Here is a 19,925-nt window from a genome sequence, read left to right as displayed (position 1 = left end):
GGTTGGCTTTGTTCCTGTTTCTCTTCATTGCTGCACTGAAAGATTGAAGGTATCTCTTGTACCGCTTGTTCTGAACACAGGAAAGGTGGTTCCTAATAAGCAGGGGTAGTGTTGGACTTGAATTTTGGGCTCAAAGTGCACTCAGTGGGGTGGGAGGGGGGATGTTGGATGACCAGCCCAATTCTGATTCGGGGCCCAGTTCAGTAGCATGAGGAAGAGAGTTCCCAAAGTCTTAAAGGATTTTGAATACAGTTTGAGATAAAGTCTTATTTAATAAGGCCATAGTTTGAGATTATTAAACTGAATCTTTAGCCCTAAATGCTTACCATTTAATTATTTGTAGAAAGCGGTATCTTTTTTTAAAAAAAATGCAGATATGAATCACCCAGGAAATAGAGCATCTAGCATGGTAATAAATCCCTACGTGCTGTGAAAAATGTGAAATCTAAGGAGATGTACAGAGGTCAAGACCACAATTGAATGGAACAGTTACAGAGCCAGCAAAATTCACATGAATTGGCAGAGAAGAAAGAAGCCAGCCTGCAACTGGAAAAAAGTAGATTGGGTGTTCTCAGACTAGGCGGTTACCACTACTGATTCTTCCTTAAAAGATTTTTTTTTTTTTGAATGGAAGGAAAATTGATACAGGCAGTCCTCGACTTGACCACAACTGGAGCCAGAATTTCCAACGTTAAGTGAGCCATACCCAATTTGATTACCTTTTTTGCCACGGTTCCTAAGTGAGTCACTGCTGCTGTTTAGTGAATCGTGGTTTTTTTAAGCAAATCTGGCTTCTCCAATTGACTGCTTGCCAAAAACCAGCTGGGAAGGTAGCAAATGGGAGATTACGTGACCGTGGGACAATGTAACTATCCAATACAAGCACCTGAATTTTCACTGCGTGACCATGAGGAGGCTGCAATTGTCCTAAGGGCAAGGGCCAGTCGTAAGTCACGTTCTTCAGGGCCATTGTAACTTCAAACTTGCTACATGAATGGTTGTACGTTGCTTGTACTTCTGATGGAAGAACAGAGCTACAAGAGAATATTACTGGGATGTTGGGTAAACCTGATGGTGTTTACACAATTAATGCTTTATATGGGAGCGTTCAAAAGAACGAGGAAATCACTGCAATGTTCCTCTCTCATATCTTCAATGTCTTTTGAATTTAGAATATCATAAATGTCATAAATCAAATAAATAAATAAATCTTCCTACAGCTCCAGGATTATGTTAGCCATTTAGACAAAATCAAGAAATGACACCCAGAACGGTTCCCCCCCCCTATGTGCAACATCTGTAAATTCTCAGCCAGCATGACCGAGAACTAATGTTCCTAGGAGACATTCACGTTGAAAGGCTGATGTGGGTATGTAGTTGGGTTACATGGCTGCCAGCAAATCCCCCTTGTCAAATTAAGGAAAAAAAACTGCCCCAGTGTCTTTTTTCCCATCAACTTCCATTCTTTGCCCCTTCATGTCCAGAGTCCTGGCATTTAAATAGCAGAGAACCAGTCTGAAGAGCTTTTAGGGTCATTTCCTGAGATAAGCTGCTCTGCCATTACTTCCGTGTACATGATATATTTTAAATGCATTTGACACTGATAGCTATTATTTAAGAATAAGCTGTGAACATTGAAACTGTTGATTAACATTAACACCTTAAAACAGTTCACTGCTTCAGACCTAAAGAGAAGAAATATTGTTCTCCTGTGTTTGTGATATTTTCCTTGTTAAACCACAGTTACCCAAGATGTTCGAATCAGACTAAAGTAGTGGCAGGGGACCAGATACCTGGGCCTACAGCTCCTGCTCACTATGCTTTTTGGGGGAGCCAATGAGGCTGGGAAACCAACATGTGAAGAGTAACTGGTTTCTCCTTCACCTAATTTAAACAGTGGTTCATAGCACAGATCAGAACCAAGACGTATTTGGGGATCCTGTTTTGTTTCTTGCCTTTGACCATCTGGTTTGTTAAAAAAAACTTGCTGATTGGAATGTTTTGCTATTATTTGAAGATACAGCATTTGTTCATATGGCACAAAATCATTGATTTCTGACCAGAATCAGATCTAGTCTGTTTCCAATACTAAATACACACTAAATTCTCTGGTCGTCACATCTGTACCGCAAAAGGGCACCAAATTATAATTTATAGAGAAGGCAGCTGTGTAATCTTATCCTGCCTTCCTTTAGTTAAGAAACAAAAACAACACCCGCTTTCATTTTCTTTGACTAGTTAAAAAGCAGGCTGAACCAAAACACTGGAAGGGAACATGTACAGTATATAGAAAAAGGATTAAGCTCTCTCATCCATACCTTTCTTCTGACAAATTGTACTCTTGATTGTTCCTGTTCAGTTGCTTTTAAAACTGCATTACGATTCTTCATTACGAAAGAAACGAGCTTATCTGATTTTACACTTTCTGCTTCTCAGCCAATCATGCAAAACCTAGCTGAAGATGAAACTACACCCCCATTGATATTTTTAATCTCTCTTTTTGATAGCAATGTAATGGTTTAAAATGTGTATGTCAGGGAAGTTATCAGAGATTCTGAGCAGAGCAGAAACTGCTGTGAAAATGCTAGGTAGGAGTACAGGGTGCAAAAGCTATCTGTGCCAGCCCAATTCTGTAAACTAGCCAGAATATTTGGACCTAAGGGGAAAATATTTCACTCACTGAAACAACAATACTCTCGAATGCAAGTTTAACTCCAAAGTTCTTCCACCTTGGGGATACTGGAAGAGTGAAATAGTAAATTTGTCTCAGAATAGATAGGTGAGTGGAAGGAAGGCTGGAAAGCCGGATTTGTATATTATATTGAGAACCTTTACACTACATATCACGTTGTGGAAGAAAGCAGTGTTGTCCCTGGATCATGATGGAGTGCCTATTGTAAGGTAAGAAATGTGTTAATAGTCAGAAAACAGATTTCTTCTCTATCATTGCTTCTATCAATGCAGACCTGGATTATATTGGAAATTCCATTTGCTGTCAAATTAAGGGCTGATTTCTTAAAAGACGAGGCCATTTGACAGGATGCTGTTTTCCTACAGGCAGACCGTGTGCATCACCTTTACTTCACTTTTGTAGGTCAAAGTAAGGAAAGATAAAGCCAGATTTGAACTGAGTTGGTGACTATGGATCTTTCCATACTGATCCTGAGCAGTCATACAGAAGTGGTTTGCTATTGTCCTCTTCAAAAGACGGGCGTCATTGTTTTTAAGTGCACAGAATGACCTACAACCTTGGTATCTCCTGCCAATATCTTGTTCCTGTTTTGCCCAGATCAGCCACATGCTACCACATAGCTGGGCAACATGTCATAAATATGCTGCAATCTGGTATATGTGGAGAGAAGCTATACATGAATGCAAGCACAGCTGACTTTCAAGTGAATACGTGGGGATCAGAGAGAGAAGGGGAGAAGTCTGACAATGCTTCCAATCACAATTTCTTCCCAGTTTCAAATTCTCTATCCATTCACCTGAATGTCTGAACAAGATATTGTGACAAGTCAGTTTTCAGTTCTTTATCAAATGACTCATCAGACTGACATTATTAAGCGATCCTTTAGGGTTTCTGCAGGATTTCATTCTCCTTCTGATTCATGAACTTTATTTCTAGGGTTCCTGACGTATGGTATGGTTGAGCAAAGATGTGGAGTTGATATGGAACTGTGCTGTCATCTCTCGTTAAAAGGCCTTGCTACCTGCTTCATAAAAACTTATATGCTCCCCAAGGGAAGAGAGTAGCATCAAGGTTGGCATTATTTATTCCAAAATATTTTGGATTCGGTGGCTTTTTCTACAAAAGAGCAGCTTGCGAGAGATGTAAAAACTCTGCACGTGAAGTGTCAACATCCTCCCAAAGCCAACGATTCAGATCATGCATTTGCAAAAGCTCTTTAAGGTTAAAATTGTAGTGCTTTAATATTAAAAGTCATCCTGTCAAGCTTTTGTTTTGTTCAGTGACCTTTTCCCTTTTTAATTATTTTTGCAAACGTTTTTGATACTTTGATCCCTCTCTCAAATGCCTTCCTGTTTGGAGAAGCAGATGCTTGACGTTTCAAGCATTTCTCCACCACGGTGGTCCTGAAGAATAAAATTTGCAACATTTGAGATGTGTAAACGGTCCAAGCAGAATGTACAAGCCAACAATAGAAGCCAGCAGCGGAACGTTCAGAAAAACATATCCCCTTTTTCCTGGGATGATAAAGAATGGTAATTTTGCAGCTGATTCCAAGCTAAATTATGAGGCAGGTCATAGCGGGTAAAGAAATCAATAGGAAGAAGTGACAAAATAATTTAAGAACAAGAAAAATATGTTTTGTCCCTTAATGAAATACTGGCAGTTTAGAAGCATTCTTTCTCCACCCAGGAGTGTACATAGTTGTGCTGATGTGTTAAATCTTCCCAGCATGTTTTCTGTGCAATAAAGCAAGCCTTTGCAAATTTCTGGAATCTGCTTACTGGAATAGTGACCAATAATATTTTTTTAAGCCTTACCTCATTGTTCTTCTGTACAGGTGGTCCTCTACTTACGACCACAATTGAGCTCAAAATTTGTTGCTAAGTGAGGCAGTTGTTAAGTGAATCACTGCAATTGTTAAGTTGTTAAAGGAATCCGGCTTCCCCACTGACTCTGCTTGTCAGAAGGTTGCAAAAGGGGATCGCATGACCCCAGAACACTGCAAGCATCATAAATATGAGTCAGTTGACAAGTGTCCAAATTTTGATCACGTGACCACGGGGATGCTGCAAGAGTCATAAGTGTGAAAAATGCTGATAAGTCACTTTTTTCCAGTATTGTTATAACTTCGAATAATCACTAAATGAACTGTTGTAAGTCAACGTTATCAAGTGCTTTCAGTTCCCAAAAATGTACAAATAGAAACAAACCCCTGCGCCAAACCCCAACCCCAAATTAACAAAATGTGACTGCCGTGCTATCTCAACGGGCTATGCCTGAAGACCCGAATAAGACTGAGCGTGATCCCCAGAGTCTCACACAACATGCTAGTGATTTCATTACATACTGAACTTCAAAGTACCTCATCTTATTTAATCTAGGCCAGTGTGTGGCGCAATCCCAGCTGATTTTTCTCTAGGCTAGACAAACAAACAAATGTCCTTCCAGTTCTACTATTATTTGCTTCCTGGCAGCTACGTAGATGTAATTATTTTAAATCCACAGAGAGATTTTTTTTCCACACGAAACCTCCCCCTGTCACAAGGGGTGCATCCCATGAGATTGCATAAATAATTCACTCAGGCTTCCACACCTGTTGAGGTACTACTGTTAAACACATCCCTGATCTGTTGAAGCAATTCTCCCCAGTCTCATGTCCTCAACTATGATGAGACCACAATTCTCAGAATTCCAGGTGAGCAGAGGACTCCTAAACAATAGCAAGTAGTTAAAAGTTCTCTGGATCTCATTGCTGCCATCTTGTTACCTGGGTTTCTCAGCTTAAGTTTGGTAGCCCTGAATAAACCAGATACCTTCAACTTTTTCCAGAGATTTTGACAAGGCAAGAGTAAAATGTCAAAATGGTACAGTAGGTGTGACAACTCAACAGAAACTCTGCCTGTTTTTAATGTTCAATGCTGCATGTAAAATGGAGGCAGGGCTTCGGTCAGGCAGCTGGGCCCTCCATATTGATTTTTTTAAACCATCTCTACAGTGCCAGTATTTTCAGGTGTGTGGATTAAATATACCACACCTAGACTTCAGTTCCTAGAATTCCTTTGGTCCTACTGAGTCCCAACATATTTAGAGACTGTCAGATGGAGAATGGCTTCAATGAAATACATGTGAAAAATTAACAAAGCATCATTACAATTTTGCTGACTGCATTCACAAGAGGCAAAAAACAACAACAAATCTGTACCTTCCAAACCAAAATTGCTAGAATATTTTGTTCAGGGAGCACATCTACTTCTTCCAAAATTGGTAGATCAAGATCTTGAAAAATACAGAAGACTGCAGCAGAGCTAAACATCAAGAGCATCTAGGTTGTTTAATGGGTTGCGAAATTCTGGAGGAACTCTTTTAAAAAGAAGAACATCTAACTATCCTTCTCCAAGGAGCAGATCCTGCTTTAAAATGAACAGAAGGTCCAGAGCCCAAAAGGAAATAATATCATTATTGTAAGATTCGACAGCTTCAAGTAGTATATGATGACTAAAAACCCAGCCACAAAGAATAAAAAAAAATTAAATATGCAGCTGAATTTTATAAGCAGACGAAAGCACCTTCAAATATTTCAGTGTGATTTGGTTGATTCTTTAGCTGAAAACCAGCCTCTGCAAGTGGCCGTGAGTGACGTCTAAAATCAGAATCCTCCATTTATTAAATAATTCCCCAGAAAACTCAACGAATGAGGGAAAGGCTAAAATATTTGGACTTAGAGACTTTGGGCTGCTATAGGGCTACAAAGTGGGTACCAGGCTGGCATGTCATAGATGGCCTCCAAGCCTTTCTTTTGCTCCGCGCAACTTACAACCCATTCACTAAAGAAAGGAATACATTTTCCAAATGGACAGAAGATAGTCTGGTGTAATCATATGTAATAGATTATAGCTCCCATCATCTTGAACCAAAGTAATGGCTTTACTGTATAGCACAACACATCTGGAGGACACCAGCTAAGGAAAGCTCTTCTGAATGCTTCTAACTGTGAATGCTGGAAAAGATAAAACCATCCAAATGAGCCTTCACTGCGTGCATGAACATTTCACTCATATGTATTGGGCTAAGCATCCAGGGGGGCTGAATCTTCCTTTGGAGTACAGCACCAAACTGATTATATGAGCAAAGGGCACAAGGTGTGGCTCATAAAGATCATGGTACCTGTAAATCTTCATGCCCAAATACCTTCCAAGCAAGGATCCGTGGATTCATCCTTAATATTCATTTCCCATCAAGCACACATAGTTCTCCCTCAGTGGGTGTCATTCCTGAACTTGGATACATTCCTCTCCTGTCACATTCATTAAAAAAATAAATCCTATGGTTTCAAATTTTTTTGTGTCCATGAAGCTGGAAGATGGGAAGTCATTTCTTTGTCTGTTGTTTAGCCCGAGCATTTAAGGAAGTGGAGGTAGTTTGAGATCCAACAGGCTATAGGCAAAAATGTTCCAGAAGATGGCAAAGAGAACAAACACCACATACATGGAAACGAAGATCCACCACACTGATTGATCTTGGAGTCTCTGCTCGTAGTTCCTTAGAATAACCACGCCAAGGGTGATTCCAACACCCACCCCACCTAGGTGGGCAACAAAACTGGGATGAGGACATGGAGGATAAACAGATGGGTAGAATCTCAGCCATACAGCTCTTCCAAATTCAAAGCTCACTGAAAGAGAGATGAAGCAGTAAGTCACACATGCCCACAATTCATCAGAAATTGCACTACATTGCCCATTCACTGTCCCATATAATTCCATGCTATTATGCTGTGGTGCAGCATCTGTCCTTACCATTTTTAGCAGCATTTTCAACGAACACAACAGCTTATTTGGCAAGAATTTCTGGCCATGTAGAAAGACAGCTCCTCTACCATTCTGGGTCACTTTTAAGCCAGACTGTCCAGATTTCACAAATGTGCAAAATGCACCTGGTATGCAGTTTTAAATATATATATTTTAAAATGAACAGCAGGAAAAGAAATAAAAACCCAATGACTCGAAAAGAAGTCCACGATAACTTTATCTTTTTAAATAACATATTCTTTTCGGAACACGTCTTTTCCCCATTGCTAACAGACAAAAAAAATGCCTTCTCTGTGAACTTTCCTTTCATTCCTCCATTCCTTTTTTTTTCCCTTGAAAAAGTCAACTGCCTCTTTCTCTTTTTTGCAACTAGCCCTATTATCGTAACGGGATGGAAATTCATATTAGGGTTCAGCTATAATCTCTGCTGCCAAAGATTAGGGGAGCACAGGTGGTGATTCAGATTAAGCACATAGATTAGGAAAGTCTAGCCAGCTTCTCCAGAACATTACAAAGGTTCTCTTCTTTTCCACTTGAGCCAACTACTGTTTAGACCACGGGTGTCAAACTCGCCGCGTCATATGACGTGTTACGACGTTTCCCAACTTTTTTTTCACTGCCGGAGCTGGGGTGGGCGTGGCCTCTGCATGATACAACCAGCCCAGGGGCTGGCAGTTTGACACCCCTGGTTTAGACCATCAGGAAAATGCAAGCAAGTCTTAACGTGTGTTCTGTATCATCCTACTACCGGCCCTGCAGAAAAGGCAGGGACAACCCCTTTACAAGAAGGCAAGAGGCTGGAACTAAGCCTGCCAAATTTATGGACACAAAAGCAAACAGAGCAAAAACAAGACACGAACCATGAAACAGGAGCTATTCAAATGGTTGCCTTCAGCAAACCAGCCCTCCCACGCATTCCCCTTTTAAACAGTTCAGGGCGTGGCTTCTCTCTGCCTCCTTCCTAGGTGCCCCATTGCCTTCCTCTGTTTACTCCTGCTTGACTGCCTCCTGCGTCGGGCGTCCTTGAACAGGGCCAGCTGTGGGTCATCTTCATCCACGCTGTCAGGCTCACTCAGCTGGGTCTGCGTCGTGACCAGATGGGAGGGGCCTGGCTGAGGGCTCTGCGGAGCCTCAAGGCTATCCTCAGCAACCTCTCCAACACCCCCCCTCCTCCTCTGAATCATCCAACCCAACTGCCGAACCCACAGGCTGACCCTGAATCACAACAATGTGGGAAAAACCAAGGAACAGGACTGTACCCCTCATTTTGTCTTCAGGGAGCACAAATTACGATTGCACTTTAACATGACAAGATGTATTGTTATAAAATCACTAACAGGCACACATAAAACCCTGCTGAAGATGTTACCTAGTTTGGTAATGAAACGTCTGGGAGCCAAGCGCGGAGGACAAACATCTGCCTAAAGGGCAGACATAAGTCTGACTCAGAGCCTGCTGGAAGAACCAGGCCTTAAGTTCCTTCCTGAAGGCCAGCAAAGTCAGAGAAGAAGACCTCTGCTTTCTGAACCCTTCACAAATGGCCGCCACTAGCTTAGCTAATCAGGAATTCCAGCTTACTCTTCAATTTCCAAGAAGCCGTAGTTTATTCCAGTTTCTTTCTCTGTTTTTTTTCCCAAAGTGGCAAAAAAATTGCCCAATAACACTAATCAAAGAGAGATAGATCTACTCATTGTTCATTAGCACTGTCCAAATTAATTGTTGTGCATTTCAGGTTGGTCCCATAAGTATGTGTGATTCACACATCCTCTGCAGGTTTAGAAGGTGAAGTGAGCAGTTCTGCATGGGACAGTCCCAAGATTGGTTTTTCTAATTCGCCACTATTATCTCTGGGCTACTAATCTGAAAAATAAATGAGTTCAAGAATATCTTTAGACATAGCAGGTGCACTAATGAGAGTCGTTTCATGAGGATACTTACTGCAGATCAAGGCAACGGTCATGCGCAGCAGCTTGAATTGACACTTCATTCCAGACCAGTTCTGAGAAAGAAATAAAAGAATCTCCAAGTGAGTTTTTCCATCTGCTGAGTATCTGGAGACAGACTTGATTCTCTGGGGTTTAATTTGGGTCCCTTCTCCTTTGCACACTCACTGTGGATTTGGTAATGAGCCCCGGAGAAATAAATTAAAAAAGACTTGCCTTCTGAAACCTGCCAATTCTTTCTTTCCTTAATCAGCCAGAATATTGACCGGAAGAGGAAAGTGGTGGTTAAAAAAACAACAACTAACAAACAAATATCAAGTTGTGAATTCTGGCTTTATATCCTTTCATTGCTCAAAACTGTCTAATTCCATCATTTTTTTAAAAAAAAAGTTGCTCTCCATGCAGTGGAAACTTGTACTGTTTTCCTTAATGAGTTCTTACAGAACATGAGCAGGTTTGGTGGGGAGGATTTCCGGTAATTAACTGATCTATACAATGATAAATTACAATGTAACCTTCAATATTTTACAGAATAACAGAAGGGATCTTGGAGTCCTCTAGTCCAACGCCCTGCTCAGGGGCAAACCCTATACCAGGGGTCAGCAACCTGAAACAGTGAAAGAGCCACTCGGAACCGGTTCCCTCACAAAAGGAAAAACTGGGAGCCGCAAAAAATGTGTGCACATGCGCATACATGCGGGCATGCGCAGAACAGGGTTTGACTGAAGAGTGGAGCCAAGGCGAGATATGCACCTACCCTGCATATTTGAATTGATTGGTTGAATTTTTTTAGTCCCACCTTTTTTTTGGGACTGCACATGGCAGGGGACTGGGAGCCGCAGGAGACGGCTGAAAGAGCCGCATGCGGCTCCGGAGCCGCGGTTGCTGACTTTTGCCCTATACCATTTCAGACCAACCTCTTCTTAAAAACCTCCAGTGTTGGAGCATTCACAGCTTCTGCAGGCAGGTTGTTCCACTGATTAATTGTTCTAACTGTCAGGAAGTTTCTCCTTAGTTCTAGGTTGCTTCTCTCCTTGACTAGTTTCCATCCATTGCTTCTTGTCCTGCTTTCAGGTGCTTTGGAGAATAGCTTGACTCCCTCTTCTTTGTGGCAACCCTTGAGATATTGGAACACTGCTATCATGTCACCCCTCACCCTTCTCTTCGTTAAACTACACATACCCAATTCCAGCAACCGTTCCCCATATGTTTTAGCCTCCAGTCCCCCAATCATCTTTGTTACTCTTCTCTACATTTGGGAATAAAGGTATACTATATTACAAAACAGGGTTTTATAAAACACTACAACTCCATGAAAGTTTCCTACAAACTATCTTTACTAGGAGCAACTACAAGCACCCAAACTCCAGGATGTTGCCACATTTTTTATTTTTATTTTTTTATTAAGCAAGAAGGTACATAACTACGTTTCCAGGAAAAAGAGAAAGGGTTGAAAATAATCTGACATAATGAAGAAATCGTAAAGGAATCTAAATCAGTCTATGAAGATTGTATATACATTGCATTAAAATTGCCTGAATGTTTCTACAGCGTATGTGCCTGTAAATCCCTGTGGAATGAGAAGAAAAGTGGAGATTTTAGAAATTGGAGGAAGGAGGCAGTTCAGAGTCAACACTTGGCAACCTTAGCACATCATGTCAGCTTCTACATCTTCAGCTATCAAAGAAGACGCAATGTAGGTAAAGTGATTTAAAGGGCCAGGAAAGTTGGGGTTGCTACTGAAGTCTGCCCATACAGTGATAACAGCTCTACTCTCTCCTGAACATTGGACAGGCTGGCCAGGGACGATAGGAGTTATTGCTCAATAAATTTTGGGTTCACAGGCCTGCTCCTCATATCTCTTTTTAAAGAATCCTCTCTAGGCCAATGGCATCATATATCAGACAAGCAAGAGAGATACCGGTCCTACTTTTCAGATCTTATCCAACCAACACCAAAGCTCAAGAGGATATTTGGAGAGCTGCCGTTACATTGGTTAAAAGAGGAGATTCATTCTTCCCAAGCTCTTCCAAATTCTGAAACGTAGTCAGCAAAGCAGCATTGCTATGAAGGATATTTTTAACATGCTGTGATCATTCTAAGAAATTCGTGGGCTCGAAGAGCAATAACAACAGCCTTTAGATTTTGTACTGTCCCCATAGCGTGTTACAGCACTCTCTGGGTGGTTTGCAATGAAGTATTATTTGCATATTGCCCCCAATAATCTGGGTCCTATTTTTATAAAACGTCAGATAGATGGAAGGCTGAGTCAACCTTGAGCCCCATCAGGATCGAACTCTAGGCTGTGGGCAGAGTTTGACTGCAATACTGCACTTTAACCACTGTGCCACCAGGGTTCCTGGTGAAGTTAGTCACCATCCTTCCTCAGCCTTCCATCCTTCCGAGGTAGGTAAAATGATTAAGCTGACTTTGTAATAATGCCGCTTGGGGTGTGTGTGAAAGCCCTAATAAGCAGGCATATACATAGAATGAAGGCTACTGCTAAGCTTGTAAGCCGCCCTGAGTCTTCGGAGAAGGGCGGGATATAAATGGAATTTAAAAAAAACTTATGCAGATGTTGAAAAGTGTTACATGTAGTGTTCTTGCCACAAGCAGTCTTGTTGGAAAGAAAATAAGGAACTTGCAGCAGTGTTTCTCAACCTTGGCAACTTCAACTCCCTGAATTCCTCAGCCAGGTTGGGGGATTAGAACTTGGGTTTCTTACTCAACCACTAGACCAAACCAGCTTTCAAATAGGGACTAACATTCCTTTTTTACAGAAATTCTGCAGTCTACAATATTTAGAGGCCAAATACAGTTCTAATTGGGAGTAAGGGGAGAAAATGTAAAGATAAAAATAATTTGGAATAGTTAATGGGACCCTGTTCATTAAATCTCAGGGCTGGGTCATAGCATAGTTCTCTTGATCCAACAGAACGAGATCACACGGACAACGATACAGAGCTAAATAACAATGGATAAGGCTGGTGGAATATCAAGCATGTATATATTTGTTTAGTTTGGATAGCGGTAGCATTTTTATTAAAATTTTGAACAGTTGAAGTTTTCCCTTGGCCCTTCAAACTGTACATAACACATTACATAGTGTTTGACTCTCTCTATGCAGTTTATCTTGCGTGAGCTTTCTGAATGGCAGCAGTATGTGATTCCAGTTTGGGTGATATAAGGGCAGAGGGGTTTATGTGTTGTTGCACATACTTGTTTGCAGATCAGCAAGTTCAGTGCTGGTTACACACAAGTGTTGTGATTCAGGGTCAGCCTGTGGGTTCGGCAGTTGGGTCTGACGACTCAGAGGAGGAGGAGGGTGTTGAAGAGCTTGCTGAGGGGGTTGAAGAGCTTGCTGATGAGAGCCCTCAGCCAGGCCCCTCCCACCTGGTCACGACAGAGACCCAGCTGTGTGAGCCTGACAGGGTGGATGAAGATGACCCACAGCTGGCCCTGTTCAAGGACGCCCGATGCAGGAGGCAGTCAATCAGGAGTAAACAGAGGAAGGCAATAGGGCACCTCGGAAGGAGGCAGAGAGAAGCCACGCCCTGAACTGTATAAAAGGGGAATGCGTGGGAGGGCTGGTTTGCTGAAGGCAACTGCTTGAATAGTTCCTGTTTCATAGCTCCTGTTTCATGGTTGGTGTCTTGTTTTGCTCTCTTTTATGTTAATAAATTTGGCAGGCTTAATTCCAGCCTCTTGCCATTTGTAAAGGGGTTGTCCCTGCCTTTTCTGCAGGGCCGGTAGCAGGCTGGTACAGAAAAAACATGCTTGACTGATGGTCCACAAGTCCACAAGTCATAAAAGGGCCAAGTTTGAAGACTACCTGCTCTACTGATACAATGGGTTGACAGCTGAAGGGACCTACTTCTGGCTTGGCCACAAGGTATGTAGTTAAAATGGTTGTGAAGCAAACAGTAGCCTTTTTTTTTGGTTTTGCCTATCTTTCCTCTTGCCTCAGTATCCTTTTCCGGCTCCCAAAGGTCAGGACATTTAAGACATTTAATATAGTGGCTTTGCGGTTCCCACTTAGCAAACCAAATAAAAGGATGAAATGAATAATAATTCCTTTTCTCCTTGGCAAGGGAGGAGCCACTTGCAAAGTGCAACTCAATTTGGTTTCTAAACATTTTTCCCCATCCCTTTACATGGAGTGAGGACATTTTTGTTCCTGCAAGATGAGTGGCAAGGCACTGTCTTTTAAAGTGCCTCTGACTGTTTGGAAGTGAAAACGGTGGCATTAAGAGCCCTGTGTTGAATGCTCCAACACCGGACATTTTTAAGAAAAGACTGGACAACCATTTGTCTGAAATGGTACAGGGTTTCCTGCCTGAGCAGGGGGTTGGACTAGAAGACCTCCAAGGTCCCTTCCAATTTTGTCATTCTGTTATTCTGTGATGCATAAGTTGCTCCACACTACACTGATGAGAATAATAATGATGTTTCTCATTCCCCCAATCTCTCTCCACTTTCATAGTTAATGAGGATTGCAGCTAACCACAGCAGTGACCTTTTGAGCAGCAGCAAGCTGAGATTAGGACTGCAAGATCATTGCTGCTGTTATTTTAGGAAATAATAAATCCCATACTGTATGCAGACTATTTGAGAGTGAAGACATTTCTCATTTCATTAACATGCAGCACAAAGAAACACTTCAAGAATACATGATACATTAAGAAGATAAATTCTGAAGAAAAAAGTAATTAACGATTGAACAAAAGCACAGATTTATTATTTTTATATAAATGCCCAAACTCAAAAGGAATTTTAAATTTTCTGCCCCAAATTGTCAAAATCTGAATTTCCTTGGTTTGGCTCGGTTTCAATATTTTTCTTTTTTAACATCCGGCACTATCTGTGAGATGACAGGTGGAGATGTACACAACTACTTGCATGTTGGCACAAGTTGTTTTGACAAAAATGATGGATTCTGCAGAGACTTCTATTGACATCTAGGCCAAAGGATCTGTCATAAATGCATCTTTCCCCTCTAATAGTCGAAATTCTCATATTTTCTAAACATATTATCTTGGTGATTATTTCTTTTCTCTTTACTCTTTTGGACAGCCATGAATTAGTTTAGTTTAGTTTAGTTTATTAATATTTCTATACCGCCCTTCTCCCGAAGGAAATGCGAAATTACAAATATTAAAAGAAGATTAAATAGTTGCCCATTAAAAAACAATTAATACAATACATTTATAAAAACCCCAAAAGTACAGCAATAAAAACCCCACCAATCCCCTATCAGGCCAGGCCGGCTTGTTCGAATAAAAATGTTTTCAGATCGCGGCGAAAGGAGCGAAGATCGGGCGCCATCCGGAGCTCTACCGGTAACTGATTCCATAGTTCCGGAGTGCCCACAGAGAAGGATCTCCCCCTGGGGGCCACCAATCGACATTCTCTGATCGGTGGCACCCTGAGGAGTCCCTCTCTGTGGGAACGCACAGGGCGCAGGGAGGTTGATGCCGGCAGCAGGTGTTCCCTGAGGTACTCCGGACCCCTGCCATGTAGGGCTTTAAACACCATTACTAGTACCTTGAATCTCACCCGGAAGACAACTGGTAACCAATGCAGCTCACGGAGCAGAGGTGTAACATGGGAGTATCGGGAGACTCCCAACACAACTCTCGCGGCTGCATTCTGTACCAGTTGGAGCCTCCGGGTGGTCCTCAAGGGCAGCCCCATGTAGAGAGCGTTGCAGTAGTCCAGACGAGAGGTCACGAGCGCGTGAGTGACCGTGCATAAGTCATCCCGGCCTAGATAGGGCCGCAACTGGCGCACCAGGCGAACCTGGGTGAAAGCCCCCCTAGTCACATCCACTATGTGATCTTCCAAGGTAAGCCGTGAATCTAGGAGGACTCCCAAGTTGCGAGCCCTATCTACGGGGGGGTAATAGTTCACCCCCCATGGAGAGAGATGGAATATCCAAATTGGCCCGGGATGAAGGTATGCAAAGCTACTCAGTCTTGTTGGGGTTGAGTTGAAGTCTGTTCCTCCCCATCCAGACCCGAACCGCCTCCAGGCAACGGGACATCAGGCCTTTTTTAGATGGGGAATTTGGAAGTAAATGAGTTAATCACTGCAATAAGTGGCTTTGATAAAGTGTCACATTTGTTCTAAACCAGCTGAGGCTCAGTTCAACCATGCAAACACTCTTCTACACTACCAATGAACAATACAATCCTTAGTACATCCATTTAGAAGTAAGCCTTATTAAGTTCAATTGAGTAAGCTCTAAAGAATTGCAAGATTTGAAAGCATGTCTATATTTGTCTCACCATCTTGTAATGCGTAGAGATGGCTCTACAAGAAACATCAGCAGGCCAATAAACTGGTTTGACTTAAACTAACTGACTGAGATAGTACATTGTCTAAGCCATAATTTGATGAATGCACCCCTATTTGTTAAATTCCCTGGACTCATCCCAAACTAAAAACCATGGCTTAGAAACTGGAGTTATTGAATTCATAGAACAAACTAGCCAAACCTATCCAAACAAACTCCATTATGATTTAGCACACCATGTGGACTTAATCAACATACTGTATGAACTCAACCATTATCGCTTGTAACTATGGTTTGTGGTAAGCATTGAATGAACCCAATAATGTGTAAGCCTAACAATTGTGGCTTATACCGCTATATGATTTTAGCTATATTAAAATGTTGAAGGTGTTGGGGTTTTTATTGTGGTTTTTTACATTATTATTTATTGTTTTAGCTCGGGCTTTGTATTTAATTCTCTTTTTAACTTTTGTACCTTGTATTTTATATGTGCCCTGTTCACCGCCCTGAGTCCTTCGGGAGAAGGGCGGTATACAAATATAATAAACTTAAACTTAAACTTAAACTTATATCTGTAGAAATCATCATGATGCAAGTTAGTAACCTGAATAAATTCAAAGATTGTGAACTTAGACTTGAAACAGCCATTTTTTTGCTAATTAAAACCAATATTTTTACTTGTTTGGCCTTGATTATTTATTATTATTTGTTTGCTGCCCAACTTGCCACAATATTAGACAATGCCAAGGTAGCCTGATCCAAAGACAAGTCTATGGCTTGCCAATCATGTCAATGGATCTGGAGAGGTTACCAAACAATTTTTTAAAGCAACATGTAAGTATCTACATACATAGGTAGGTATCAAATATGAAAACTGCCATAACAAGTCCTGACAGTGAGAATAGAACAGAACAATAACATGAAACCATAAAAATAAAGTCGACAGCCAAATCCTCCGGTGAAGAGTATTGCTTCCCTTATTCAATCTAGCTTTTAGAAAACTGCCAGCTTGACTTCAGGGAAGAGGCTACTTCCCTGGCTTACAGGAAATGCCTCTACTTCGTCCCAGTAGGAACCCAAGTGGGGTTTGTGCCACGTTGCATATGTGGGTCTAGTCAGCTAATCTCAATGTACACATGTTGTACTTTGACAATAAAAGTTTATTATTATTATAATGTCTGTGAGGTCTATGGACATCATGTGGATATGAAAACCTAGTTGTACTTATCTGTGTGGAAAATGAAGTCCCGCAGGGCAAGGAATCCACTGTCATACCAGGCTAGCTCAGGAAAAAGAGACAACTCTTTAGTGAGATGGACAGGACACCAAGAATCCCTATCAGACTAAGTTTCTGGTTGGTGAGAAGGAATTCTTATAAAATGACTTTTGTTCCAGGAACTTGACTTCCTTCCAAAAAAAATGGATGACAAAGACTACAGGTTTCACATACCTTGAGGCTGTCTTTAGAACAGCATGGGAATAAGGGGAAAATATTATTTTAATATCTGTACAACTAACAATGTTGTTTTAGAAATATGCTGGGAGCTAGATGAAACAATGTTTGGGGGATAAGGGGGAAAAGCGCTGTTGTTGATTCCACTGTCGTTAGACATTACTGGGGACATAGCCTAAGAGGGTCTCAGAGCTCGGATCTCTCCCATTGGGATGAGGAACACAAACCACAACTGTTTTACTGCAGTTACAAGAGAAGTTTAAATCCTCGTAAGAGGCCAACGAGATCTTCTTCTAGGCAAAGTGAAATAAACTGATAATTTTAATTTCCTCTCTTTCACACGGCTGTCATTAAGGACAAAAAGCCTGACAGCTGCAGATTTAAAAATAAAGGCTGTGATTATCTTCAGCAGTCTGCTTCTATAGGCACAAAATTACTTGGAAGTAAGAGATGGGGCCATGTATTTGCCTCTCTGCAAATCCTTCTCCCTCTGTTTGAGATCAAAGCAAAAGACTGGGGAAAAGCTTTTGCAACCTGAAAACCACACCCACACACCCACACCCCAGAACAAATGATAACACTCTAGTTTGGAGATTATATAACACAGTTGGGAAAAAGCATAGTAGTTCCAGGAGAGTAAGCCAGAGAATGTATTGTGTGCCATGAAAGTGAGCCAGGTATCACAATACCAGAAGAATACATTAGTGGAGATGGCCCCGTTGTTTAATGGATAAATGAACTCATTTTGGATTGCTAGAACACATTTGTCTAAGCCAGGGGTAGGCAACCTTGGCTCTTTTATGGCTCGTGGACTTCAACTCCCAGAATTCCTGAGACAGCCATGCCTGGTCTAAGCAAAGCTGAACCATTATATATTACCATGAAAAGTGTTAAAGAATTCATGAAACGCCAGATGACTGGAAGAGGGGAAACACTGCCCACATCTTAAAAATGGTAGAAGTGGAAGCTCCAGTCAAATGTAGATCAATATTTTGGACAATGATACTTGGGAAGATTCTGAAGCAGAACATAAAGAGATTGAACTCTTTAAGTATCTTAAAAACACTTTTCAAGAAGAAATCTTATATCACTTTTAAAAAAAAATAGATAATTTCCTTAATAGATTGTAGGAGTGCTATAGACATATATCTTGACTTTAGCAAAGCATTTGAGAAAAATATGGACAAAATGACACTACAGTAGCTGAAAAGCTACCTCAAAATTCATCAGCAGATCCTCATCAAAGGCATATGAGTCAGTCCTGAGGTTACATTTATTAAAAATTGGAATTAAGTGTTGTGGATAAGTTGGATCCAGCTCATTAAAGCTCAAACTAACATCAAGAGGGATAAAAATTGAAGACATGATGAAAGTAATGAGATAGATAGCATAAAGAGGCTATCTGATAAACTGAGAAATAAAAAAGGACAAGTTTTAGACATGGAAGGAGGAGCACACAATAAAAGATGGATATTCCAGAATATGCTTGTTTGTGCGGACCAGTATCTGACATGCTGCGGCCTGGTGCCGGTCCATGGACCAGGGGTTGGGGACCCCAGCTCTATGGCATAGATCCAGGCTATCCAAGGGTCTGTCTTCTCCTGACCCTATTGTCCTGCCCCACTCATGCTGATAGAAGAGGCCTCCTGCAAATGCCATCAGCCAAGGAATTTTAACTGGTGGGGTCTAAGAGAAGAGATTTGTTTTGCCTCGGTACCCACCCTTTGAAACATCTTGCCACTGGAGGTGTGACCTGCCCCATCTCTTCTGACTTTCAGGAAAAGCCTTAAAACCTGCCTATGCTAGATGGCACGGGGCCCTGAAGGAGAAATTCCAGACTGGAGATGGTTGGTATAATAACAGTGAAGGCATCACCACTACTCCTCTCCAAGGCTGTGGTTTTTTTAGACTGCTTTTAATCTTCTGTCATTTTAATCTGTTTTTAATGTTTATAATTGTTTTCATATCAATATGTTTTATTACACTGTAAGTTGCCCAGAATTGCCTCAAACAGCAATAATGGGCGACATCTTAGAAATAATCTTATACAGGTAGTCCTCAACTTACGACCGCAAGTTAGCCCAAAATTTCTGTGAAACCTTTGTTAAGTGCGTTTTGCCCCATTTTACGACCTTTCTTGCCACAGTTGTTAATTGAATCACTGAAGTTAAGTTAGTAAGCGAATCTGGCTTCCCCACTGACTTGGCTTGTCAGAAGGTCGCAGAAGCCGATCACATGATCCCAGGACACTGCGACCGTCATAAATGTGAGTCAGTCGCCAAGCGTCTGAATTTTGATCATCTGACCATGGGGATGCCGCAACAGTCATTAAGTGTGAAAAATGGTCATGAGTCACTTTTTCCAGTGCCGCTGTAACTTCAAACGGTCACTAAATGAACGCTGTAAGTCGAGGACTACCTGTAATAAGAAACTATGTTTTACCATGTTACGACAAATTGCGAACATTTCGACCAATGTCTACATATCGTAAAATAAAATAACAATATATAATAATCATAACAATAACACACGGGGAATCCAGAGTTCAGCAGCAGCAGCAGCAGGTCCCTTTTCTGCTTGGTGCTTATGGTACCATAAACAAAGCTCAGGAGTTGCACCTTTAAGATGGAAACAAGTTTTGAGCTGGCATCATGCATAACATTGTACAGAATGGATTAAACTACAGGTCGTCCTCAACTTACTGTACAACAGTTCACTTAGTGATCGTTTGAAG

General features: G+C 41.4%; 1 protein-coding gene across 3 annotated transcripts in view; it reads right to left on the bottom strand.

The window, feature by feature from the left end:
* Positions 1-7,092: 7,092 nt before the first annotated feature.
* Positions 7,093-19,925, bottom strand: part of RHBDL3 (rhomboid like 3) — a gene marked incomplete at both ends in the record, with an annotated part of 143,948 nt that continues 131,115 nt past the window's right edge. For all 3 annotated transcript variants that reach the window (XM_083353630.1, XM_083353631.1, XM_083353632.1), the window contains 2 exons: positions 7,093-7,364; positions 9,439-9,499. In XM_083353630.1, the coding sequence (XP_083209756.1) occupies positions 7,093-7,364; positions 9,439-9,499 (333 nt within the window). The remainder of the gene's footprint in view (positions 7,365-9,438; positions 9,500-19,925) is intronic.

The sequence above is a fragment of the Vipera ursinii genome (assembly GCF_947247035.1).
Source record: "Vipera ursinii genome assembly, chromosome: 2".
Classification (NCBI taxonomy): domain Eukaryota; kingdom Metazoa; phylum Chordata; class Lepidosauria; order Squamata; family Viperidae; genus Vipera; species Vipera ursinii.
This window is presented reverse-complemented; position numbering and strand designations above follow the sequence as displayed.